General features: G+C 40.9%; 1 protein-coding gene across 2 annotated transcripts in view; it reads left to right on the forward strand.

Annotated features, from left to right (window-relative positions):
- Window positions 1-26,912, forward strand: part of LOC130927676 (gastrula zinc finger protein XlCGF26.1-like) — a 47,630-nt gene that overhangs the window by 17,135 nt on the left and 3,583 nt on the right. The window contains exons 3-4 of one of the 2 annotated variants that reach the window (XM_057853630.1): window positions 3,481-3,672; window positions 26,773-26,815. In XM_057853630.1, the coding sequence (XP_057709613.1) occupies window positions 3,481-3,672; window positions 26,773-26,813 (233 nt within the window). In that variant the 3' untranslated portion in view covers window positions 26,814-26,815. Of the gene's footprint in view, window positions 1-3,480; window positions 18,854-26,772; window positions 26,816-26,912 lie in introns of those variants that run through there. The other variant, XM_057853629.1, reaches the window with a different exon arrangement.

Raw genomic sequence — 26,912 nt, forward strand, 5'->3', positions numbered from 1 at the left:
GTCTGACTCCGGTGCAGCCCACCACCGTGGTTTCAAAAAAACCCTTGGGTCAACCCTGGATCCACTTGTATCCTTGCTCATTCCTCATGGGCAAAGGCCTCCAGTTCATTAACATTTTTGGGCTTGCGTGCTGTAACTGCCTTCAAGTACCACCGAAGATTTTCAATGGGCTTTAAAGGGGAACTCCGGATTTTTTGACATCAGGCTTAATCATCGAGTTAGGGGGGGGTTAATTAGTCAGTGGAGTAGATTTCAAAATATTACGTAGCATTTGTTAGTCTTTTATTATTTTTCAGGGCTCCCGAGTGGCTATGCTAATGCAAGTCAATGTGCCCAATTAGCATACCAATAAAAAAAACATACACGCAGGAGAATCACCGATGACGCATGCAATCAGTAGTGTTGGCTATGTTTTCAGGATAAAGTTATTAAAACTTACCATTGCATGTCTATAACTGCAGTATGAAGAGCAACATTAGTAATTCAGTTGCTTTGCAGAGAACAAGCGCCGGGCACTCAGGGCGGAGGGATATCACGTTGGTCTTTTCACCACAGTTTTTTTTTTTGTTTTTTTTTTTTTTGTTTTTTTTGTGGCAACGACGCAACTTCCCGACACGAGTTTTCATGAACTCAATATATCGCTGCATAGTGACGATGAAAAAGCATTTCGATGCATAAGTGAACACGAAGACTTTTTACCACTTATCAACAAAGGTGTTCTAGAAAATTTTTTTCTTCGTTGACAAGATCAACTGAAAGAAAAAATACAAGGCCAGCAGGCCCAAATGGACAGCTAATCAATGAGGTAAGTGAATTCCTGCATGCCTTATTTTGCCGCTGGACGAATATTCGTAATGGTCTCATTATAAAACTACCTATGGTATACTCTAAGCTTCATTCTACTTCAGGTAAGCAGTTATATCATCTCAACTGTAATTGTGCATTGTGAGCGTAAAAGCATAATGTCATTACCAAAAGCAGTAGCTGTATGGCAATTATTTACGAGAATGTGCCTAAATCATCACGGGATATGTCAAAAATGAAAAACATTATAAAACCCTGACATAGGCAAATGTGTTGAACATAACTTCAAGTATCATTTCATGTATTACAAGTGCCGGTGATGGGCACCTTTGAGCACTTGAAGTTACGTAACTTGCGGACTATAAGTCGCTTCTTTTTCCCCTCATTTTGAATCCTGCTGCTTGTAGTCAAGTGCTGCTTATTTGTTGGGTATATTTAAAATGTATATTGCTAAATAATCTAGAGTTCTGTAACTTTTTATTATATACTGTTGATCTACAACATGATGATTTTGGAACTTTCTTGTTGAATCACCCTCTATTATGGTTTTGTTTTAGGCAACTCTGATTGGTAGCATATAGGGTTGTTCTTGAGTGGGCGTTGAAAGGCGAACATCTGGGAAGAGGCCAGCGACGTGTTCTTCCATCGTGTGTCGTCTCCTGCATCCGTGAGAAGTACCCTTCTGTCAGTGAGAACTACAATGGTTTTAGGGAAGCTGAAGATGCTATGCAATTTTTCTAAGTACGACTTACCTTTTCATACCATTTCCTCCATACCCAGAAACTTTTTATCTTTTAAACCTTCACATTTCACAAATTATACAATATGTGTGTGTTTTTTTTATTGTCGTTCATTAAAAAATATCTACATTATAAAATATCTATTAAAAAAAAAAAAAAAGGAAAATGTCTGCCTACTTATTTTTTAAAGCGACTGACATGTTGTAAAATAACTTTTTCTTTGTCAGGCCTTTCGATGTTTACAATGTTCGGTGGAATAGTAGTTGGAGGCTTGAAATAGAAGTCTGGCTCAGCAAACTTTAATCATGAATCCTGCCGTCTTTCCAGGACACGCTTCCACCAAATTCTCTCTGAATGTCTGCGTTGTTGGCTCGTAACAGCTCCGGGCAACCCATCTTTTTGTTTGCTTTGGAAACTCCGAGCTGTATTTCAAAGTGCCTAATAGAGTAAATTTGATAGAGATAAGATCTTACCTATATTTCATTATCACAAAAGAAAGTATGAACATATGCTTGGCTTAGTAAGGCCTATCATACAAATGAGAGCTGCTCGCTTTGTTTTTTTTTTTAGTCATTTCAGGCTTTGACATTAATATTTACAAATACAGTTCTGCTTTTACGCAAACGACAACATTTTAAATAAATGCCTAAATGGGAATGGGATGAAGAAAACTACTTACTATAGGTAGGGTGACAATATTTAGATTTCCAACAAAAGGGGAAACTCGACCCGGCCTCGAGTAACTTAAATTATAATATTTATACACTAATTATACTATAATATAGGATGATTCAAAAAGAATGTGCCAAAATCCTCATGTGATAGAGCGCAAGTATATAGGTTACAGAACTCTAGCTTGGACACATTTTCAATTCACCCAACAAGTAAGCAACACTGGACTATAAGCAGCAGGATTTAAAATGAGGGGGAAACATAGCGGATTATAGTCCGCAAATTACGCAACTTCAAGTTTTTAAATCAAGTGTTCAAGGGGGCCACTTGTAATTCAAGAAATAATACTTGAAGTTATGTTCAACACATTTGCGTATGTCCGAGTTTTATAAAGAGAAAATGTCAAAAAATCCGCAGTTCCCCTTTAATAAAGAATTTAAATGTTTCAAAATGTTTTTGTGAAGTAATAAGCGTCAACAATAATTTCATCGCTGAGTTGGTTAAAAATAAATAAATAAAAAATTATTAATCGACTAATCGTAAAAATAGTCGACTGACTAATCGGTAGAAAATTAGTCGTTTGGGACAGCCCTTACCGGAACATGATTCCGCCTCACCCTTCTCACCTTTTTAACCCCTGACCCATTTTCATGCCTGTTATTGTTTCTGATACCTGTCGTATTGTTCTGCATGTTTGGAGGCCAAGTCCATGATTAAACCTGAGGTGGAAAAATTCTTCGTTGCTGTACCCCTTCGAGACACTTGAGCGGAACAGATTTTACAGACGGCTATCTGAGCATCTTTCTTTGAGACATCAAAATACTTCCAATCCGTGGACATGTTGGCTTTAGAAGACAGCATCGGCCAGCGTGTTGCTTCTCTCCGTGTTTTAATGACGTCATAACAAGAGGGACTAAGTTCTTCACGCGATTTGATGGTAAACTTTCGGTCTTCAAAACATATAGACCGAAATGGCATTTTTAGCTCTTTTTGGCCAATAGTATTTGGCGTCGAATTTTTGGTCGCATCTTGATGCGTAATCATGTCTCTTGCGCCTCAAAATAAAACCACATAGTTTTTCATGCAATTTTTTTGTATGAAAACTTTAGAAAACCGTGAGGTGCACTGAATCCGTGCAACCTGAACGGCGAAGTCGTGAGGGATCACTGTACCTGATTTCTCCAAGTTTTGCACAAAGGAAAGACTGGCCGATGACGGGGTGGTGGTCCTTAAAATATTTCAATGGTTTTCTTGTGTCTTGCAGCTTTCGGAAAATGTCTTTGTGCTGAGCGGCAGGAGCCAGAATCTCCTGGCGTTAAAGAGGATGTTGAGCTCACCCAAATCAAAGAGGAGGAGGAGCCAGAGCCCCATCTACAGAAGCAACTTCCAATCAAAAAGGAGGAAAAGGAGGAGCTGTCATATGTTAAAGACGAGGAAGGTATCACCGGGGCAATTGGTGAGCCCTTGAAGAGTGAAGATAGTCTGAGTGAGGCCAGCAGAGGGGCAAATCCTCCGAGTGGCGGCAGCAGCTTAACAGAAAGATTGCAAGCAGACATTTTCATCGCTCGATCAGATAGAAATGGCGCCAAGTCACACTCGCCGTACAATAATGATGGTTATAAGAAATCTCGCCGTGACGACAAACTCTGCAAATGCTCTAAGTGTGGGAAAACCTTTGCTAATAAGTATACTTGTCGTACGCATATGAGGAGCCACACTGGTGAAAAACCTTTTTCCTGCTCAGCTGGTGGTCAAGGTTTTACTGAAAAGCAAAATTTACAAATACACATAAGAACCGAAACTGGAGAAAAACCTTTTTCCTGCTCAGATTGTGGTCAAAGATTCAATCGCAAGTCCACCTTAAAAATACACGAAAGAACCCACACCGGAGAAAAACCTTTTTTCTGCTCAGATTGTGGTCAAAGATTCAATCGCAAGTCCACCTTAAAAATACACGAAAGAACCCACACCGGAGAAAAACCTTTTTTCTGCTCAGATTGTGGTCAAAGATTCAATCGCAAGTCCACCTTAAAAATACACGAAAGAACCCACACCGGAGAAAAACCTTTTTCCTGTCCAGTTTGTGGCAAAAGATTCACGCAAAACCAACACTTGAAAAAACACACAAGAACCCACACTGGCGAAAAACCTTTTTCGTGCTCAGTTTGTGGTCAAAGATTCGCTCGAAAGCCATACTTGGACATACACACAAGAACACACACGGGAGAAAAACCTTTTTCCTGCACAGTTTGTGGTCAAAGATTCGCTCAAAGGCAACACTTGAAAATACACACAAGAACCCACACTAGCGAAAAACCTTTTTCCTGCTCAGTTTGTGGTCAAAGATTCACGCGAAAGCCAAATTTGGACATACACACAAGAACACACACGGGAGAAAAACCTTTTTCCTGCTCAGTTTGTGGTCAAAGATTCGCTCAAAAGACATACTTGAAAATACACACAAGAGCCCACACTGGCGAAAAACCCTTTTCCTGCTCAGTTTGTGGTCAAAATTTCGCTCGGAAGGACTACTTAAATCAACACACACGAACCCACACTAGAGACAAACCTTTTTCCTGCTCTTTTTGTGGTCAAAGATTCACTCGCAAGTCCACCTTACACATACACGAAAGAACCCACACCGGAGAAAAACCTTTTTTCTGCTCAGATTGTGGTCAAAGATTCAATCGCAAGAGAGCCTTAAAAAGACACGAAAGATCCCACACTGGTGACGAACCTTTTTCCTGCTCTTTCTGTGGTCAAAGATTCAGTCATAAGAACACCTTGCAAATACACGAAAGAATCCACGCCGGGGAAAAACTTTTTTCCTGCTCAGTTTGTGGTCAAGGATTCACTCTGAAGGATCAGTTGGAGAGACACATGGCCAATGATATTACATTTTTGCATCGTGGGAAAATACTTTTTACTTTAAAATCTTAAAGCGAGTACTTTTGTACTGAGAATTTTTTTTTTCCACCTGTACACCAACTCAAAACTATTTTATTATTTAGTCACATTGGACTATTATGAACACAACCACCTACAGGGTCGGTTGTAGGCAGACCTGTATGAGGGCAGTCAGAAATGTGTAGGGGGCATCATATGTTCATATCATGCTCGCCACTTTCACACGTACTACCCGGTTTATTACTGGGACATTTCCCCATGTGTGAAAGCAGTGACACGGCTAAATCCCGCGTCACTTTATACTAAGTCTTCAGTCTTAAGGTGTCATCCAGATTTTATAAACTAACAACATACACTCACCGACCACTTTATTAGGTACACCATGCTAGTAACGGGCTGGACCCCTTTTGCCTTCAGAACTGCCTCAATTCTTCGTGGCATAGATTCAACAAGGTGCTGGAAGCATTCCTCAGAGAGTTTGGTCCATATTGACATGATGGCATCACACAGTTGGTGCAGATTTGTCGGCTGCACATCCATCATGCGAATCTCCCGTTCCACCACATCCCAAAGATGCTCTATTGGATTGAGATCTGGTGACGGTGGAGGCCATTTGAGTACAGTGAACTCATTGTCATGTTCAAGAAACCAGTCTGAGATAATTCCAGCTTTATGACATGGCGCATTATCCTGCTGAAAGTATCCATCAGAAGTTGGGTACACTGTGGTCATAAAGGGATGGACATGGTCAGCAACAATAATCAGGTAGGCTGTGGCATTACAACGATGCTCAATTGGTACCAAGGAGTCCAAAGAGTGCCAAGAAAATATTCCCCACACCATTCCTCCACCACCACCAGCCTGAACCGTTGATACAAGGCAGGATGGATCCATGCTTTCATGTTGTTGATGCCAAATTCTGACCCTACCATCCGAATGCAGAAATCTGCTTTTTTCCAATCTTCTATTGTCCAATTTCGATTAGCTTGTGCAAATTGTAGCCTCAGTTTCCTGTTCTTAGCTGAAAGGAGTGGCACCCGGTGTGGTCTTCTGCTGTTGTAGCCCATCTGCCTCAAAGTTCGACATACTGCGCATTTAGAGATGCTCTTCTGCCTACCTTGGTTGTAACGGGTGGTTATTTGAGTCACTGTTGCCGTTCTATCAGCTCGAACCAGTCTGGCCATTCTCCTCTGACCTCTGGCATCAACAAGGCATTTCCGCCCACAGAACTGCCGCTCACTGGATATTTTTTCTTTTTCGGACCATTCTCTGTAAACCCTAGAGATGGTTGTGCGTCAAAATCCCAGTAGATCAGCAGTTTCTGAAATACTCAGACCAGCCCTTCTGGCACCAACAACCATGCCACGTTCAAAGTCACTCAAATCACCTTTCTTCCCCATACTGATGCTCTGTTTGAACTGCAGGAGATTGTCTTAAACCATGTCTACATGCCTAAATGCACTGAGTTGCCGCCATGTGATTGGCTGAGTAGAAATTAAGTGTTAACGAGCAGTTGGAGTGGTGTACCTAATAAAGTGGCCGGTGAGTGTATATATTAACTGGATGACCTAATGCTCAAATAAATTGGAACCTGAGAACTGAAAGGTAGTCTTATAAATAATATTGAAAAAAATACTTCGTAAACTAATTAGATATACTAACTAAACAGAACTTTTTTTGGGGGCGGGGGGGCTTTTTTTTTGTTAGCAGAAAAATTGTTCAAAAATCTCCCTTCACTCCACTCAACAACAAGTCTCCTACTTCCCTTTGCAAAAACTCACAAATTTATCCATGTCCAAGTTGTTAAGGACTTCTCATGGGCCAAGATTATCATATGTCTTCAGTCTGTCACTTGAAGTGGACACTGACTTATTTCTGTGCTTGTTGTGACTAGTGTTGTTAATCTTACTTTGAAAAAGTAATTAGTTACAAATGACTTGTCCCAAAAAGTAATTGAGTTAGTAACTGTTACCTAAACCTAAGAGTACCGTAATCGCCCGAAGATTGCCCTGATTATATGACGACCCCCTCTTTTTCAAGACTAAAGTTTGAAAATACACTTTTTGAACACCAAATTCATTTTTATACAGAAAATAATTACATCTGAAAGTTCAAACAAATGATTATAACAATATATTTGAGAGAAAAAGCATGTTATTTTGCTTCATTCAAATCTTAATATCTGAACATTTGAATATGTAAACTAAAGTGCAATCACATTCGTAAATTAATGGCTTCTGGTTTATGAAATATAAATAAACCAACCTACTGTGATAAAACAACAAAATTGCAATAACTGCATTAACCATAAGGGGTTCGCTTTGGCCTGTGGAGTCAAATTCAGCATTCGCTTCAATGATATCTGGCGCCATCTAGCGTCGTGAATGGGTATAATGTCTGGACCCCAAATATAAGACGACTCCTGCTTTTTCAGTCTTATTTCAATGGTAAAAACACCGTTTTATATTCGGGCCAATACGGTAATTGGTTACTTGGCAAAGTAACTGACGTTACTTTTCATGTTCTTCACATTATTATTATTATTTTTTTTTTTAATTTTATCTTTATCAGGCAGTCTCATTGAGATTAATATCTCTTTTACAAGAGAGGCCTTAGCACAAAGAAACATTCACAAATATCAAACAATTCGAAATACACTAACGGAAACCGTTACAATAATCAGTAAAAACATCAGACAAAAGAGATTTTAAATCACCAAGATGAATGATTGGCTCTAGTTTAAGAGTAGTTTGCAATTCGTTCCATTTAAGAGGAGCATTTAAAGCCAGTTCTGCCACCATTAGTGCAAGTGAATGGAATGTTTAGGGTTAAGTAGTTGGATGATCATGTTTTGTAGTTACTGGATTAGAATGACAGGAGAGATGTGAGGTAGTTCGGAAGTTTGCACAGTAAAGCCTTATAAATGAATAACATGATATGGATATTTCTTCTTGACTGTAGTGAGGACCAAACAACGTTTTGATAAAGGGTACAATTATGAGTAGAAATTGTCATTGGTGATGAAACGTAGTGCACTGTGATAGACCGGGTTTAACTTTTGAAGAGTTGATGGAGCTGCATGACAGTACAGGATGTCCCCATAATCGAGAACAGAAACAAAAGAAGATAATACAATGGTTTTTCGGTTAGAAGTTGACAGCCTTGGATTCTATACAGGAAGCTAAGTTTAAATTTAAGTTTACGGATTAGATGATAAATATGACTTTTGAATGATAAATTACTGTAAATCCAAATTCCTAAATATTTGTATGAATCAGTGAGAATACCATTTAGGGATTTGATTCCGGGTAAGTCATTGTCAGTTATAGTGGAAGTGGAGAAAACCATGTATTTAATTTTTTCAGCACTTAAAACTAATCTGTGATTATGAAGAGATATTTGAAAGCTATCAAAAGCAGTCTGTAAATGAGTCAGAGCTAGTGATGGGGAAGAACCGGGCACATATAGAATACAATCATCAGCAAAAAAGTGGACATTAAAATATTGATTAGGAAGAAAAAATTATTAATGTATAACGTAAAAAGGAGTGGTCCAAGGACAGACCCCTGCGGCACGCCATTTTTAATAGTAAGTGGACTTGATTGAACACCGTCAGAAGCAACAGTGTCGCGTTCTGCTGCTTGTCAGAATTCGTTTTTCTTGCAGAGCCGGCTGTGGGGGCGTGCCGACGTCGCACCTGCAGCTAATCCCTGCTCGTCAGCTACAGTATATAAACGCAGGCTATCCGGGAGAAGAACGCCATGATATTTCCCTAGCTGGTCGCCATTAACACGTACTGCTTTCGAGTCGCTTTGTATTTGCCTTCTAGTTCTTCGGACATCTTAGTTTTTGATCCCCTACCTTTTGCAGGTATTGAGTGTATTTTTGTTTGTCTTTTTGGCTCTCTGCCCTCCGCTCAGTTTTCGCGGTTTGATCCCCGTTTGACCTATTTGTCACGGACCCCTTTTGTTATTCCCTTTTTACCGCGTTCGCGTGTTTTGTTTATTTATGATCAATAAATCCCCGAATGCTTCCCCTCTGTTGTCTGTTGTTGGGTTCAATCTTGTTCTCCGCATTCGCAGATCCTGACAAACAGTTTGTATTCTGTCTGTAAGGTAGGACTTAAACCAGTTGAGGACATTAACGTCTAAACCTATGGCCTGCAGTTTATGAAGTAGAATTTTATGATCAACGGTATCGAATGCTTTTGAAAGCTCAATGAAAAGAGCAGCACAGAACTGTTTATTATCAAGAAAGGAGACAATGTTATTTAGGACAGAAACTGAAGCTGTAATTGTACTGTGACCTGGGCGAAAACCAGACTGTTGCGGCTGAAGTATGTTTGAATGAATGAATGATAAAAACGGAAGCTTGGATATTGGACGGTAATTATTGAGGTCAGAGATATCACCATTTTTATGTAGCGGGATTACAGTAGCAGTTTTCCAAGGGGATGGGATGATGCTGGAAAGAAGCGTTTGATTAAAAATGTGAGCTAAATATGGACTGATAAAATGAGCACTTAATTGAAGTAGATATGGATCTAGATGGTCTGCACCAGCATTTTTGGAAGCCTTCCCTTTCCTCAAGATTTTAAAAACATCAGAACTTTGAAATAAGAAGAAAGAAAATTTGGGTTGAGAGTTGAGTTGCGAATTAAGGGCTCCGTCTAAAGGAACGTTATGATAATTGCTTTGAGTTGACATGGAGAGAGACCAGAGGATGGGAAGTGATTGTTGAATAATTCAACCATAGATAATTTATCAGAAGTATGAGCAGCTGCTTGAGTGATATGTGGAGGGAGATGTGGCTTAGGTGAATTCTTTAGAGATGAAATTGTTTTCCAGAATTTGGCAGTGTTGTCAGAAGCAGATTTGATTTGGCTTTCTTCATCATGCTGGTGCAGATATTCCTTTTTTGCCTAAATAATAACCAGTCTTCAGGGGTGCCACTGGATCTAACCCTGGACCACGCCTTATCTCTGCTGTAAATGACAGTAGCAAGTTGTGGGGAAAACCAGGGATTGAATCTGTTTTTAATTCTGTGTTGTTTAAAGGGATCATGTCTGTCAGCAATAACAGGGGCGGACTGGTAATCTGTGGATTCTGGAGGATCACAGAATGGCCGGTGCCCTAGACGGCCGGCGGCCGCCATTCATTTTACATCACTGTTTTTATCCCCCCCTAGTCTCTAATTATCTACAGTTCGCACCCAATCCGACAGGTGGCAGCAATGCGCCTGGCTGTTCATCGCCAGTCTGATAGAAGAACGAAGAACGCACAAAGTAGCCTTCATTGGTTCTTTGTAGAAGCAAACTATGATGAGCGTTAACGCACAATATGGATGGTGGTGGCAAAAAAAAGAAAAGAGAAGGGTGGTGCGAAGAAGGTTAGGCAAGGCAAGGCAAGGCAAATTTATTTATATAGCACAATTCAACACAAGGCAATTCAAAGTGCTTTACATCACATGAAGACCATAAAAATCACATTTAAATCAACACAACGTAAAAACCAAGACAAATGATCACATCTAATCACAGAATAAAAATAAATAAATAAAAATAAAACAAAAATAAAAATAAAGCAAAAACTACTACTACTAATAATCATTGAAATCAGCAATGGAGATAAGCAAAATAGGAATAGAAGGCAGGTAGGTTGAAATATATAGACAGTTATGGATATGCAGTGCCAAACAAAAGCGTTTTTAGCCCTGATTTAAAGGAGCTAACAGTTTGAGCATACTTCAGACGTTCGGGTAACTTGTTCCAGAGGTGAGGAGCATAATAACTAAATGCTGCCTCACCCCTCTTGGTTCTTGTTCTTGGAACATGCAGAAGACCCGTTCCAGACGACCTTAGGGGTCTAGAGGTCTCATAGGAATCTAACAAGTCAAGCATGTATTTTGGTCCAAGGCCATTAAGTGTTTTGTAGACGAGCAGTAGTATTTTATAGTCTATCCTTTGACTCACTGGAAGCCAGTGTAGCGATTTCAAAACCGGTGTAATGTGGTCCAGCTTCCTTGTATTTGTGAGGACTCTGGCTGCAGCATTCTGTACTAGCTGCAGCTTCCTGACTGATTTTTTATCAAGACCTGTAAATATACCGTTGCAGTAGTCCAATCTGCTGAAAATGAATGCATGCATAAGTTTTTCCATGTCTTGTTGAGTCAGAAGCCCCTTAATTCTGGTTATATTTTTTAGGTGGTAATAAGCGGATTTAGTGACGGACTTTAGATGGCTATCAAATTTTAGGTCTGAGTCAATAATTACGCCAAGGTTTCTGACTTGATTTATAGCTGTTAGTGACATTGTGCTAAGTTGGCTGCTTATCTTTGACCTTTCCTTTTTTGGCCCAAAAATGATCACCTCTGTCTTCTCTACATTTAACTGGAGAAAATTCTGGCACATCCATTCATTGATTTGACGAATGCATTTACTCAGGGAGACTAAGGGACTATAATCATGTGGGGACACAGAAATGTACAGTTGTGTGTCATCTGCATAGGCGTGATAGGAGATATCATACTGTTCCATTATCTGAGCTAACGGAAGCATATAGATGTTAAATAAGAGTGGTCCAAGAATTGACCCTTGAGGGACTCCACACGTGAATTTGGTTCGTTCTGACTGATAGTTTCCAATTGACACAAAGAAATCTCTATCATGTAAATAGGATGTGAACCACTGAAGAATAGTGTCAGTAAGCCCTACCCACTGTTCCAATCTGCTGAGTAGTATGTTGTGATCAACCGTGTCAAATGCGGCGCTGAGATCCAATAGTAGCAGAACAGATGATTTGCCTGCATCGGTATTCCGACGAATATCATTTAGGACTTTGATAAGCACGGTCTCGGTGCTGTGTTGTGGCCGAAATCCAGACTGAAATGAGTTAAAAAGATTGTTTTGCATCATAAAAGTCTGGATCTGTTCAAACACAGCCCTTTCGATAATTTTCCCCAGGAATGTCAGATTTGATATTGGCCTGTAATTACTAATGGTTGAGGCATCCAGATTAGGTTTTTTTAGGAGAGGTTTTATTACTGCAGTTTTTAAAGTCTGAGGAAACTCTCCTGTTTGGAGGGAAGTATTTATAATCTGAAGTATGTCTGGGGCTATGCAATGAAAAACAGTTTTGAAAAAGTTTGAAGGAAGGATGTCAAGGCAGCATGTTGTGGGCTTTAATTTCGACACAATTTCTGTTAAAGTGGCATAGTCCAGGAGGCTAAACTGTCTAAGATTGACGTGGGGGACATTTTGGGAGGTGTTTAGTGTAACATTTGTTAATCCGGAGTTGCACACAGCCTGTCTAATCTTTAGTACTTTGTGTGTAAAGAATGCTGCGAAATTATTACAGGACACCTCAGATGCCAATTCCTGAGGTATTGATGCTTGTGGGTTTGTCAGTTTGTCAACAACAGAAAATAGTGTGCGAGTATTGTTGGTGTTTCTACTAATGATCTCTGAAAAATATGATTGTCTAGCATTTTTCAGTTCCTGGTTGTATTTGCGAAGACTCTCTTTGTAGATATCATAAAAAACTAGGAGTTTGTTTTTTCGCCATCTGCGTTCTGCTCGTCTACAAACTTGTTTTTGTTTTATAGCTTGTGTGGCATTTCTCCAGGGTGACCTCTTCTTTCTTGACAAAGTTTTTGTCTTAATCGGGGCAATAGTGTCCATTACAGTCATCACACTGGAACTGAAACTATTTACAAGTTCTTCCACTGGAGCTATTGTAGAGGTTAATGATGAGGCATAGGCCTGTGTGAATAACGCACATGTGTTATCACTTATGTAACGCTTCCTAATCACCTCTGTTTCCCTTTTCAGAGGATGGACAGGGGTGGTCATTTTAAACATAATGCAGTAGTGATCAGACAGAGCAACATCATTCACTGTGACCTCAGAGATGTTAAGACCTTTGGATATTATTAAGTCCAGTATGTGCCCTCTGTTATGTGTTGGAACTGTGACATGCTGAGATAAACCAAATGTATCCAAAATATTTAAAAGCTCTCTAGCACATCCTTCTTCAGGATTATCAACATGAATGTTAAAGTCACCCACTAAAACAACACAATCAAAGTCCATGCAGACGGAAGACAGTATTTTGGTAAGCTCATCAAAAAACATTGTGTTATACTTCGGTGGTCTGTAAATTGTTACCAAGGCAGCTCTGCAAGGGCTTTTTAGCTGAATGACAATATATTCAAAGGAATCAAACTGACCACATGAAATATTCGTGCATTGAAAACTGTCCCTGATCAGACTGGCAACCCCACCTCCTTTCTTATGGGTTCTTGGAGCACTAAAGAAATTGAAGTTTGTGGGGGTTGCCTCAATCAGAACTGTCGAACTCTTATCTTGATCTAACCAAGTTTCTGTTAGGAACAACATGTCAAGGTTATGTTTGCTGATAAAATCATTAATTAAGAAAGATTTGCCAGCTAAAGATCTAATATTTAGCAGAGCCAATTGGAGATGCCAGACTGGATTCACTGGTGAGTTTTGGGAATGACTTACTATGCTTAACAGGTTGGCAGAGTTGATTGAACGTTTTTTATTTCTCACCAGTCTAGCCCTTTTTTTGTTGTTTATCACCACTGGGATTGTTGAGCATACATACTGTACTCCATAAGGCCCCGGCATTTGCTGGGACAGAACAGTCTTTGTAATGTTGTCACAGCCTGGACCCGGTGCACATCATATTGGTGTCGCAAACATGGCTTCCTCCATAGAAGGATAATACCGTGTAATTCCAGAGTTGTAGTGCTTTGGCTTTGCCCCGAGAGAATTCCAGTGGAGGCTGGTTGGTTTGTTGCCATCTTCCCCTGGCACCTGTCGGGTGTGACAGGTACAGGGTGGAAGCGAAGACATGAACTTGAGGAGATCAAGAGACTGGTTAACCTTGCCATCTAGATCCATGGAGTCCCGATCAGGTTGACTCATTATTTCATCCAAACTAAGTCGTCGGCGGGGGGGCTTCCGGGACTGTGGGGATTTAGGCCTTGATGAGGCCTTAGCCTGACTGAGTCGGCGGAGTGGTGGCGTCTTGGAGTGTGAGGATTTGGTGCTGGATGGGGCTATATCCTGGAGTCGGTGGCGTGGTGGCGTCTTGGAGTGTGAGGATTTGGGGCTGGATGGGGCCTTATCCTGGAGTCGGCAGCGTGGTGGCGTCTTGGAGTGCGAGGATTTGGGGCTGGATGGGGCCTCGACAGCAGAGGATTGCACGGTCGGGTCGTTCTCCTCCTGTTGAGCTGATGGAGCCACTTCTTGAGTCTCGTCTGAAGGGGGTCGATCACCTGCTACCAGGGTCTCCTCCCGTTGAGGCAGTGGAGCCTCAGCAGAGGAGGGTTGGTCACAGCCTGGCAGGGCTGGCTTAGTCACTTCCCCTTCAGCGACTATCGGCTCCATTTTTGGAGGAGACATTGATTCTGCATGCACACTGTCTGATTCAGCACTCATCCCAGCCACCATGTTTATCCGATGTTTTGGGACAGCTTGCCTCCTTTCCTCGAGATAAGCAGACTGTCTGTGCCTCAAGAGATAAAACATGCTGCTGCTTAGTAAACGCACTCCTGACTTATTTAGGTGAAGGCCATCGTTCTTAAAGAGATGCCTGCGCCCTGAAAATATGTTGAAATTGTCAATGAAGTACATCGATTGTCCAGCGCATGTTGCTTTGAGCCATTTGTTGAGCATCACTCTGCTGAAACTTTCATCCCCCAGCCTGGGCGCGGGTATAGGTCCACTGAAAAACACCTCAGTATTTAAAGTTCCGACTTTGTTTATCAGTTCAGTGAAGTCTTGCTTTAAAAGCTCTGATTTTTGCTTCGCAATATCGAGGGCTCCTGTGTGTATTATCAGAGTAGTGGCTGTTGGATGCTGAGCAGCAATGCTCAGGATTTTTTCAGAGATAACAGACACCGTAGCTTTGTTAAAACAACATACTCTGGTATTGTTGCTACAAAAGTGTTTCATCCCATTCACAGCAAAGTCGCCCACTATCAGAGTGCGGGGCCCATTGGGTCGCTTTCTCTGTAGCCTGCTAGCACATGCATTAGCATCATACCTCTCTTTCGAGCTGGGTGTTCCAACTTTCCCTGGGTCAGGAGTCTCGGAGAGTGGCGTAAATCTATTTTCCAGTTGAATTCCAGCAGCTTGAGGCACTTTGCTTTGAGCCTTTGTTGTTGCCTTGATCTGTGATAATTTTCTTTCTGGTGCCGGAGTAGATGACGCGGTCTTCTGCAGAGGTGGCCATTCCTTTTCATCGTAAATCTGCCAGTGCTGGGTTCTGCCAGGGTCCCGTTGAGTCTCGATGGTGTTTGTTTGCATTCTGTGGGTCCGCTCCCACTCGCTGTTTTGGGAGATCGGCAGAGTGGTTTCATTCCCGAGCTGTCCATTTACCTCCATATTCACTTCAAGCCGGTAGATTTTTGTTTCCAGTACTGCTATCTTCTGGAGCAGTTTGTGGTAATCATCCATTGACAGGGGAGGCATGTTGCTGCTACTTAGCTTTCGTTAGCCGAATTCCTCAGCTCTGATAAGGCAGACTTGTGTTCCAGTAACGACAAAAAAGCACTTTAAAAGGCTCAAAAATGCTCAAAAAGCCTTTGTTTGAATAAAAACAAGATTAAAAGAAAATTCCAAGACTTACTGAGTAATTTAGAGGTGATTAAAAATGATTAAAAAGATGATTGAAGCAGGAGCAAAGCAGAGAGACGTCTGCACAGTAGCGAAGCAGCAGAGAAAAAGGGAGAAAAAAAAATAAAGAAACTGGAGAGCGAAGCATTAAAATGTCATAAGTTGACAAATATTTTCGCAAGCAGCAGTCTGGCTGCAACGGCCACGTCGGGTAACAACTGCCCAACCCTCGTCGATGGTGAGAGTGGCAGCTGCGGACGCTCTGACGTGCAGCCGGTGCAGGGAGAGAGAAAAGAAGAGAGAGGGTGTAATGATAATCTGGTGGAAGTTCCCCAGACAAGCGCAGGGCAAGTAAAAAGGGATGAAGAGGGTCACTTGCTCGGTATACTGGCAATTGTTATCCACTAGGTACCTACATTTTAAATGAAATAAATGACAATCAAAGGGTTAGTTCCCGCTAGTCCGTTTGCAATCGTGTCAAGTTACAGTATGCTAGTCCTACTATCACTCGCCTAAGGAAAAATATTTTAGCTGTAAAACAACGTATACACACGCAGCAGCAATATTCAGAAGAAATATAACAAAATATTAATACAATGAATGGTTTTACTTTAAAGTTTAGTTAAATTGATTTTTTTTTTTTTTATCATGTATATACCATTTTGTTTTCTGGTTAATACTTTCCAATGAAGGTTATATATCCAGGATTTGTCTTGAAATGTTTATTGTATTTTCATTTAAATGTATTATTTGTATGGCAAGATTAATTATGGCAGGGGTCTCCAAACCGGTCCTCAAGGGCCGCTGTGGGGCCTGGTTTTTGTTTCAACCGTCCAGTACCGACAGTTTAACCAATAAAGTTTCTGCTAAAACAAGCAGCACCTGACTGCAATCAACTGATTACACTCGTAAGACACCAGATTGGTGCATAGGTGTTGTCTTGTTTTGTTGGAATGAAATCCTGCGCCCGCTGCGGCCCTATGTGGAATAGTTTGAAGCCCACTGAATTATGGCATAAACAATGAAATCATTTTATAGACAGATATATAGAGACATATATTAAAATCAATTGGATACATAGAATTGCTTTGAAAAATAAATTCTTTCATTGGTTTTTTCAGGTTGATCATAGAGCTAGTACAGAAAATGAACCCAACTCCAGTTGAGCCTTGCAGTACTTTGAGCGCCCCAAGTCAGACAGTCATAGTCTAGACCAGTGCTTCTCAATTATTTTCTGTCACGCCCCCCCAAGGAAGACGTAAATGTTTCGCGCCCCCCCAAACTCTCTGCCGCCACTGTAAATAGTATCATTTGTCTATAAAATTACTATTATAACTACGCATCTGCCTAACATCGTGTCCTTTTTTTCTAATAAAGAAAAAAAGTAACATAGATCAACTTATAATAAAGTATAACTTTATTAACATTGTTTTGTTTGTAACAGAGAAGACTTGACGTGCATCAATTTGCCTGAATTAAAAAAAAAAAAAAAATCACATCCAAACTAAAAAATACACTCAAGGTACATTTTTGACCATTTGATACAGAAAAATAAAATGTAATAAAATCAGTAAATAATACCAAATTGAAATTGATTAGAAACATTCACTCATGAGGACAATGTGCCAAAACATTTGACCGAAAAAACAAATCTGAATAAAAAGGGGAAAAAAGTGTCCTTGGACAGGACAGTTTTTATTTTTGCTGCTCACAGTATTTACCTCCTTTGCAATGGTGTGGAGTTATTTTGCAATTAGCATGCTAACAATGCTCACTGGCTTACTGATATAACACTGACAAAGCAGGACGATTGTTGGCAATATTCGGCACGTTTTCACTGAAAAAATCAAGCGGCTTAACAATGAGATTGGGGTCTAATGTCTTTAAGTGGCGTCTTAATTGATTTGGCTTCTTGCTGTCTGCTATTATTATTTTTAGACACAGTAAACAGTGGTCTTTCATCATCACGCACTGTATTAAAAGTCAAAGCTAAAAGGCAAACGGCACGAAAAAAGCGCATTCACGGCGGCCGAGGTAGAACCGTAGGTGAGGGCAGTCGTCGTGACGATCCCAAGCCGAAAATGGCACTTCTCGAGCAGCGACGTGAGAACCGGACAAGACAGTGGGTCGCTGCGTGAGTGAGTCCGGTCGGAAAACGGCTTTCGAAAACAGCGGTGGCACACTGCTCTTCATATCTGTTGTCTGTGAGTGCTGAGTGCTCTTCCTTAGTTCAAAAATACTGCGCGCACTCTGAAAATGAGAGCGCCACTGCCACCTACTGAGTGGATGTGCAAGCACACTTTATTCCAGTACGGCAAAAAAAAAAAAAAAAAAACATGTTTCCCGAGGTCACATGCGCCCCCCCTGGCATTGCTCTGCGCCCCCCCAGGGGGGCGCGCCCCACTATTTGAGAAGTACTGGTCTAGACACATTTTCTTCATTTTCTCTCATCAAAGTGCACGAAATTGATGCATTTTACAATAAAATGTAAAAAAAAAAAAAAAAAAAAAGTCTTCCGTGGGGGGCAAGCCCCCGGACCCCTTAGGGGGTCTGTGTTTCCCTTCGTATAGCGATTCTTGTGGGCTGGGCCGAGTCAAAGTCCAGGGCTGCTTTTTAGTCCCAGTCCGCCCCTGAGCAATAATGTTAAAAGAATGTGAAAAATGTTCCAGTGCCACAGTAGGGTCCGTAACGGAGAATAAATTATTCATATTTGAGGCAGACACATCCGTAATAAAGTTCTGGAGACTAAAATGTTTGTAGTTTCGTGTGGAAATTAACTGAGAATGGGATTTGGGCATTTTAGTGTTTCGGATGCAGGCAATGGGACAATGGTCACTGATGTCAAGTGGAAGAACTCCAGATGGAGGGTAATTATGAGGTCTGTAAAAATGATATCAATTTAAGTGGAATGGAGAGGGGTTTTTTTTAATTTGGTCTGGTGGGTTTAACTATTAGTTGAGCTAATGGCACAATTCTTTAATATATTAGAGGTGTCAGAGAGCCAATCCAGATTTAGATCACCCATGATTATTAATTCTGAGTTGATGTATTTTGAGAGAATCTTACCAATATCATCGAGAGTGTCAACATGAGCAGGGGGGGGGGGGGGGGGGGGCGATATATACCAGTAATGACTACATGAGTGTTATTTCCAAAACACAAATCCAGAGCAATATATTCGATTTTTTTAAGGAACGGCAGATGATGAAAGTTTATGCACAGTGAGACAATCCTTTACATAGATTAAAACTCCACCTCCCTTGCTTTTTCGGTCACACCTGAAAATAATATAACCATCAATGCTCAATTCATTATTCGATATTTTGGAAGACAGCCAGGTTTCAGACAGAAGGAGGATGTCTGGAGAGGTTTGATGAATTAACACATTAATATAATCCATTTTTGGGAGCAAGCTTCTAATATTGAGGTGTAATAGGCCAAGTCCGTGGCGTGGTTTATAGTCATGAGATGTAACAATTGAAATGTGGTCTAAGGTGGTGGTAACAGAAAGAGCGACAGATACAGCAAAGATGGAGGGATATATTAAGTTGTTTAGTGACGCACATAATGGTCGACTGCTGTGTCTGGGTAAGCGATCAGAATTATGTATGACTGTTATGGTGTTAAAACCAGACTGTGAGGGTGATTGAAGAAGGCTGAGATTTGGAGCCCGAGCCATATTATTTGATATCCTGCATACTAAGGGGCGAATGGGAGAGCTATGTGTATGGTACAAAATGACAGGATTTTGAGACAATGAATGACCGACAGCATAATGGAACGGACTCACGAAACATCAGTAGAGCTGCAGAGCATTGGAAGATTTAAGAGCCAGTTGCGTATTGATGGAGAGAAGACGTGATCCGCGGTAGTTTGGGTGTTGTCCATCATGTCTGAAGAGGTCTGGGCGGTGAAGAAAAGTGGTAAAATTGTCCACAAATTGGATCCCAAGGGTGAAACAGTATGCTTTCAGCCAAATATGTAATTGGCGAGCTCGGCTGAATTTTGCATCGCCAAAGCAGGGGGTGGGAAGCGGGCCGGAAATGACAAAACGACGATCAGAATTGGAGAGGTAATCAATGAGGTTCCTGAAGTCAGCTTTAAAGGGGATGTTTTGGCAAAGGGTGTGAGACAAGATAACAAATATTGATAAAGTTAACAAAAAAATCAATCACATTAATGAGCAATTATCGAAAATGACGAACATTCCCGAAAGTGTTCCGGAAACAGCCGAATGGGGCGCCGACGTCACGACAAGTGATTGACAGTCGAGGCGGAGCCAGGTGCCATTGTTTTTTAACGACGAGAGAGTAGCGTTGGGGTTTGTTTGACGAAAACATCTCAGAAATGGTTCAAAACTGCTGTGCTATGTGGTGTACAAATAGTTATTTATCGGAATATAGTATCCATGAGTTCCCGAACGCGAAAAAAAAAGCTGGACTACGCAGAAGATGGGTAAAGTTCGTCCGTGCAAAGAGGGCTAATTTTCTAGACACAGCCTCCGGCACGCTTTTCTGGGGTGCGCATTTTCCACCTGAAAGCTTCTCGAACTATGGACAAGTGAAATCGTATTTTGCTAAAGGATTGCTGCTCAAAGGAGATGCGGTGCCAACCAGACACGCGCAGCGACCTAAATGTCCCGAGATATCAAGAAAAAGGATGGTGACTAGCAAAGGAGGCTAATGCTAAGGAAAGGTTCAATATTTAACAGCCGTTTGGGAGGATCGGGTAAAGAAACTTACCGGCACGGGCCCAAAGACTGGGCCCGGAGAGGTCATAGGAGTCGGGTAAGCTCTGGGTTCCTCCGCGTTGCACGGTTTGACTTGATCTGAAACCGATGTCTTGCCTGCATACTGTATTACATGATCCATTCTATATGACTTTCACAAATATGTTTATATTAACTGATTGAATTGAACTGTCTTTTTCATTCCCGCACCAAAAAACCATCGGTCACCTTTTTACATTCATTCAAATTTCAACACTCAAAAAACTGATCCAAGCCCTTTGATGTAACACATTCAATTTTTGTTTGATTTGTTACAACAAATCTATTATATACGAAATATATTTACATTTCATAGTGTCAACGTAATAATTTCATTTTCACATTCAGAACTCAAAATGAATGTGTTTCATTTGAATTGGGACCGCCGATTGCGCATGTGCAATGCTACGCGCGCTTCGCCTCTGTTCATCCGGTTTGGACTTGCTTTTTCACTTTTCACCGACAACTTCTTTCGGCACAGCAGCGGGGTTACATATACTTTGCAGAGACGCTCAAAGGTGTTGAAAGCCCACTCATTGCTGAGTACGCGATTATGTAATATTTTTAACAACTTGCTGTGAAAAGACCGTGAAACAAATTTCACCGTCAGTGAAGTCAGACATTGCGAGTTTAGCTACCTAGCTATGCTAAACTACACGAGGGAGAGTTTATATAAATTGTGGAATATACCGGTCAAGTTGTACGGTTTCGGCGTAATTTGTACAAGTGAGCACTGATTTTTAAATGTGTACGCCGTACGTTCAAAACCTGTCCGTTTTTCGTGCATTAAAGTGATCCTCTGATTTAAATACATGTAGGCTCTAATAAACCACAGTTGTTCTCTTGTACTAAAATATGTTGTTAGAAACACATACAATGTTAAATCAATGGCAATATTTTATAATATTCAGTCCATATTTTTGACCGTTAGTTGACGCCATGGTTTGCGGGCTCGCAGTGATGACGTCAATGGCATCTTTCCAAATGTGTAGCGTGTTCAACAATTGCTTATTGCTGCCTAAACTCGCGAAGTAAAATGCCACGATGTGCTGCTTTTGGATGCAATTTCCAGTCAAATGGAAAAAGGGGGAGTGAAGTGAGTGGTCAAGGTGGAATTATTTTTAGTGAATAAATGTGCACAAGTGGAAGCTTCTCCCCCTTTTTGGTCCCTGTATGCATGTATCCTACCCACCTCGCATTACAACTGGCGCCCGAACATTTTTCCTGGATCCTCAGTCAAGTAAGGGTCCCATCGCGTCTGCAATAATGGTTTTGGATCTGTCCATTTATTTTTATTCGTCGGTCCCACAGCGGCTTTTCGGATCCGTCTATTTTGTGGAATCGACGGCCTAATTCCTAATTGCGGCTGCGATATTGCCATGGGATCGGTATAATTCCTGGATCTTCGAGCGAGTAAAAAACGCGGATTTGGATTAGTATTGCTATCTTTTTTGTTGACTATTCTTCGTGGGAGTTTTCCCCAAATAATACTAAATAATGAAAGCACTATGGCACGCTACAATGACGACAGTGACTCTGATGTGGACCTTTTCAGGGAATGCATGTTTATGTACTGCTGAGCTCCCGAGTGAAGAGTGGTCAAGGTGGAAATATTATTTTTTGTGAATAAATGTGAATAAGTGGAAGCTTCTCCCCTTTCTGGTACTTTTATACACGTATCCTAGCTACCACGCATTTTAATGTACAAGACCTGGATTACACAAGGTGTGCTCTTTGGCCTGTACAGTATGTAAAGCACACGACAGCTCTGGATGCTAACAATCTACATAATTATATTGGGAAAACGTTTGAAAATGCAATATGCTTCCCTTGAATATCTGAAAAAAAAAAAAAAAACGGAGTTCCCGAATCCCAACAGCATGCACTCTCGCTCCCAACCGGAGTTCCCAACTTCCCAACAGGGCTCCCTCGCATCAACAGTTTTGCCCAACTTTTGTCTTATCAGGTATTTGCTGCACGCATTTTTCCCTGAAGCTCGTCTTGTGAACGACCGACAGTGCTGTCCTGCTTTTCACTTTTCAGATCGTGTTCAAATAGCAAGGGTAGAACTGACGACATGTTGGGAAAGTTAAGGAGTGACAAGCTGGAATTTTGGCATTCGGGGCCAATGACGTCACGCACTGCGACGTAACAAGAATGGCGACCTATCACTTAAAATAATTTTACAAACTTTATTAAAACAAAAACATTAAGAGGGGTTTTAATATCAAATTATTATAACTCATACTAACATTTATGTTTTAAGATTTACTTGTCTTAAAAATAGAGGATCCCTTTAAAAAAAAATTTTCACCTTTTCACCGTTTGGATTTTATCAGTTTCGGCAACGAGACAATGTGCGTTACTACTAGTGTTGCACCGATACCATTTTTTGGCCCTGATACCGATACCTGGCTGAGCAGTATCGGCCGAAACCATACCGATACCACCCCATTTATATATATATGTATATATATATATATATTTTTTTTTTCCCCCAAAGAGCTACATAATTGGATGTGAAATTATTGCTATCAAGGCTTTGTCAGGCTGTTGCTTACCTTTGCAAAATAGGAAAAAAACTAGTACAAAGTATAATACTAGCCCAACAGTAAGAAAGTAAAAATAAATTCATAATAATAAACTGAATGAACTGAGTAAATTTTTTTAAACCTCTCAAAGGCCAAACAGTGCAACTTTCATGAAATTATTGTCACATTCTGCTGCTGGTTAGATTGTGTTTTGTTGCTGGGCTGTTAGTGGGGGCGTTCCTGACGTCGCACCTGAATCCAATGCGGGCTCATCAACGCAGCATTTAAGCATGGGTGATCTCAGAGAAGGCTGCCGAGATATTTGCCTGCTGATCGCCATTCGACATCTCGCACTATAGTCTCGCTACATTTGCTTGTTACGCCCCTGCATTGGTTTTTTTCTGTTAGTGTGCTGCACTCGTTTGTAACCTCTACCCTGTGCAGGTATTTCAGTGTTTTTATTTTGGCTTTTTGGCTCGCTGCCTATCGTCTTAGTCAACCTTCGAGTTTGTAGTATTGAGCTCCGTCGATCTGCTGTCACTGACTCCTTTTGTTTCTACTATCCCCGATCGCGTGTTATTTTTTGTTTGCAATCATTAAACCCTCGTACGTATCCCCCGCTTGTTGTCCGCTTCGAGGTCCAACCTTGTTTCCGCATTTGCGGAAGCTAACAATTATAAGTAATAACAATTGACCACAGAATCCGTCTCTCCATTAGCCTCCTTTTTTCGGGATGGGGGGAGTCCCTTATTTCTATTTCTGAAAGGTGGCAACCCTACTTGGAAACAGTTCCCAAATTACTGCATTTCTTTAAGTAAAAGACAAAGTAAAGTTGACGTAGTGAACTTACCAGAGATTGTTGCACCGGTCCAGCGCCATGACTCTGGATTAGAGGTTAGATTTTGTGCCCGAACCCGGGTCGGGTCGGGCCCACAATTTAAGCATTCACGTTCGGGTCAGGTCGGGTCGGGCCGCCATGCCGGACTAATAAATTATTTAAAATAAAAAAAAAAAATGGAGAGCAGGCTCTCTGTATTGCGCTTTTGCTTGTGCGTGTGCACGAACGCCGTGGCGCCGGCCGCTTTTTCTTCTTGTCCTCCCGCTGTACCTTTTGCGCACGGCCGAGGCGCCACCCTCTCCTGTTCCCTCTCCTTGTCAGAGAGGCGCGTCCATGTGAGAACAATATCCCACACACTCAGAAATATGTTTAACAAACTTTCCCAGCGTTATTTCGTTGTGTGAATGCTTTGATAATTCTCAAAAAAATATGTAGATTATTTAAACATTAAGAAAACTTGCGTTTTTTTCTGCCAACTCGAAGAAATGAAAATAAATTGCTGCTGCTGCGTTTTTTCCGCGTAACTCAAAAAAAAAAAAAAAAAAAAAAAAAATGGAGAGCAGGCTCTCTGTATTGCGCTTTTGCTTGTGCGTGTGCACGAACGCCGTGGCGCCGGCCGCTTTTTCTTCTTGTCCTCCCGCTGTATCGTTTGCGCACGGCCGAGGCGCCGCCCTCATTTTCATTTCCTTGTCAGAGAGGTGCGTCCATGTGAGAACAATATCCCACACACTCAGAAATATGTTTAACAAACTTTCCCTGCGTTATTTCGTTGTGTGAATGCTTTGATAATTCTAAAAAAAATATGTAGATTATTTAAACATTAAGAAAACTTGCGTTTTTTTCTGCCAACTCGAAGAAATGAAAATAAATTGCTGCTGCTGCGTTTTTTCCGCGTCACTCAAAAAAAAAAAAAAAAAAAAAAAAAAAACGGGTTTTTTGGGCTCGGGCCTGCAAATCTAGTTAAGTGATCGAGCTCGGGCCGGGTCGGGCCTCAATACCAGCGGGCCGTGTCGGGTCGGGCTGGATTTTTTAGGCCCGAACTAGGCTCTACTCTGGATAGCAGTCCTGCTCTTGCAGGCTCAAACTCGTTGTGTTCGTTCATGTTTCGTCTTCAAATGTTTTATCAGGTTAGAGGTATTGAAACTGGCCGATTTAACTCCACATCTCGAAACTTTCAGGCCGCAAATCTTGCATGCAGCCATTGCTTTTAATCGACGGGATTTGTATTTTGAAATATTTCCCAACCGCTGCCATTTCTCCTGGTTTATTTTTCCCCTTCATATGAAAAAGCACCCTTTTCATTGGTCAGGAGTGGCTATTAGCCCATTCTCATTGGTCTGGAGCAGGCCAATAGCGATAGCTGCTAGGTGTTCACGTGTCATCACACAACACAGGGACAGAGTGTAGTGAGCGCCAGAAGAAAAAAAAGGCTGCGGTCAAATGTTATAATAATGGACCGGTAAATGGTATCGGCGCCGTCTTTTTTGGTACTCGCCGATACCGATACCACCATTTCGGGCCAGATCGGCGCCCCCTGCCGATACTAGTATCGGTGCATATTTAGTTACTACGTTGGTTGAATGGAGACACAGAGAGGGAAGAGTGTTTGTTGTAGCAAACTCGATGCAAGGCTAGGTGGCTCCAATATTTCCTGACTATAGCCGACAGCCTACATCTGCGCCCACTTGATGCTACGTTAGCATATCACATGCATATAGAACTACATGCGAAATGACAGACTCAGCAGCTGCCATTTTAAAGCAGTAGAACTTTATATCTAAAATACTCCTAAATCTGCAAAATCTTGACTTGAATCTATCTTTAAATGATGAAACATTTTTAAAACTTTCACGTCTAAATGAAATGATCAATTAATGACTTCCAAACATAGCAAAGGTTACTATGTCTTTTGTTGTTGTTTTTTTTAAATGAAAAAAAAAAAAAAAAAAAAAAACGACACAAGTAATACAAGTTACTTTGCCAATTAACTAATTACTCTTACATTCAGATAACTGAGTTACTAACTCAAGTACTTTTTGGGAGAAGTAATTTGTAACTAATTCAAAAGTAAGATTAACAGCACTGGTCATAAAAATGAAGTCTGCAGAATGAAAAGTGACGAAAGCGGAGATTTTATTCTGCCAATTTGTTGCCGAACACAATTTGCCCGCAACTATTGCTGATCACTTCTCAGAATTAGCAAAAGAAATGTTCCCTGACTCGAAGATTGCATCGGTTCAGTAATTTTATCAATTGACCTTTTAATTTATAATTGGACACACCATCGAGCTACCTTCAAGTCAAACTGAATTGCGAAATGAAGTGCAGCCATCAAGACATGATAAAAATTGCCAAAAGTTCAACTTACGATTATAACAAAAGTCACTTTTAATTTTAGTAATATTGATGTAGCTGTACATATTGATTGTTCTTTGATTGCTCCAGGTTATATGTTAAAATATTACCAGTTATATTTTTGTTTCACATTGTACGCTATATACAACGCTACATACGTCACTATTTGTAAGATTGCCAACGGCCTTGGGTTGACAGGTATTGGAATGCGACAAATGGCATCGGCACTCTTGAACCTTGCATAATCTATATTTCGTGAGGCTAAATCTATTTAAGGCATGAAGCGCATATTCCATCCAACGTTAGCAGAGTGTGTGCAAGAAAAAAAAAGGGATCATATGCCCGCTTCTTTGCTGTGGGGTCTTGAGTACCTTTGGGTACCCTATATTTTCTACATTTTATATGGGAAAATAATTTTAAACTCGGCAAATGCTCTCATGAAAAGTGGTCTGCTTGGTGTAATTATAAGTATCCCATCACTTGCAGTGAAGATGCCATATTTGTCTTTTTTCCAGTTTCATACAGCTCCAAGGTACTGGGGGCAACCTCTCAGTGATTGTAAGTAATGGATTGCCTACTTAATACTGGTATATGATCTGTGCCATTGACACGTGTTCAGTTTTAATTGTTGCAATTGTCTTCATTCTTTTTTCAG

The sequence above is a fragment of the Corythoichthys intestinalis genome, chromosome 13 (genome assembly GCF_030265065.1).
Source record: "Corythoichthys intestinalis isolate RoL2023-P3 chromosome 13, ASM3026506v1, whole genome shotgun sequence".
NCBI classification, from domain to species: domain Eukaryota; kingdom Metazoa; phylum Chordata; class Actinopteri; order Syngnathiformes; family Syngnathidae; genus Corythoichthys; species Corythoichthys intestinalis.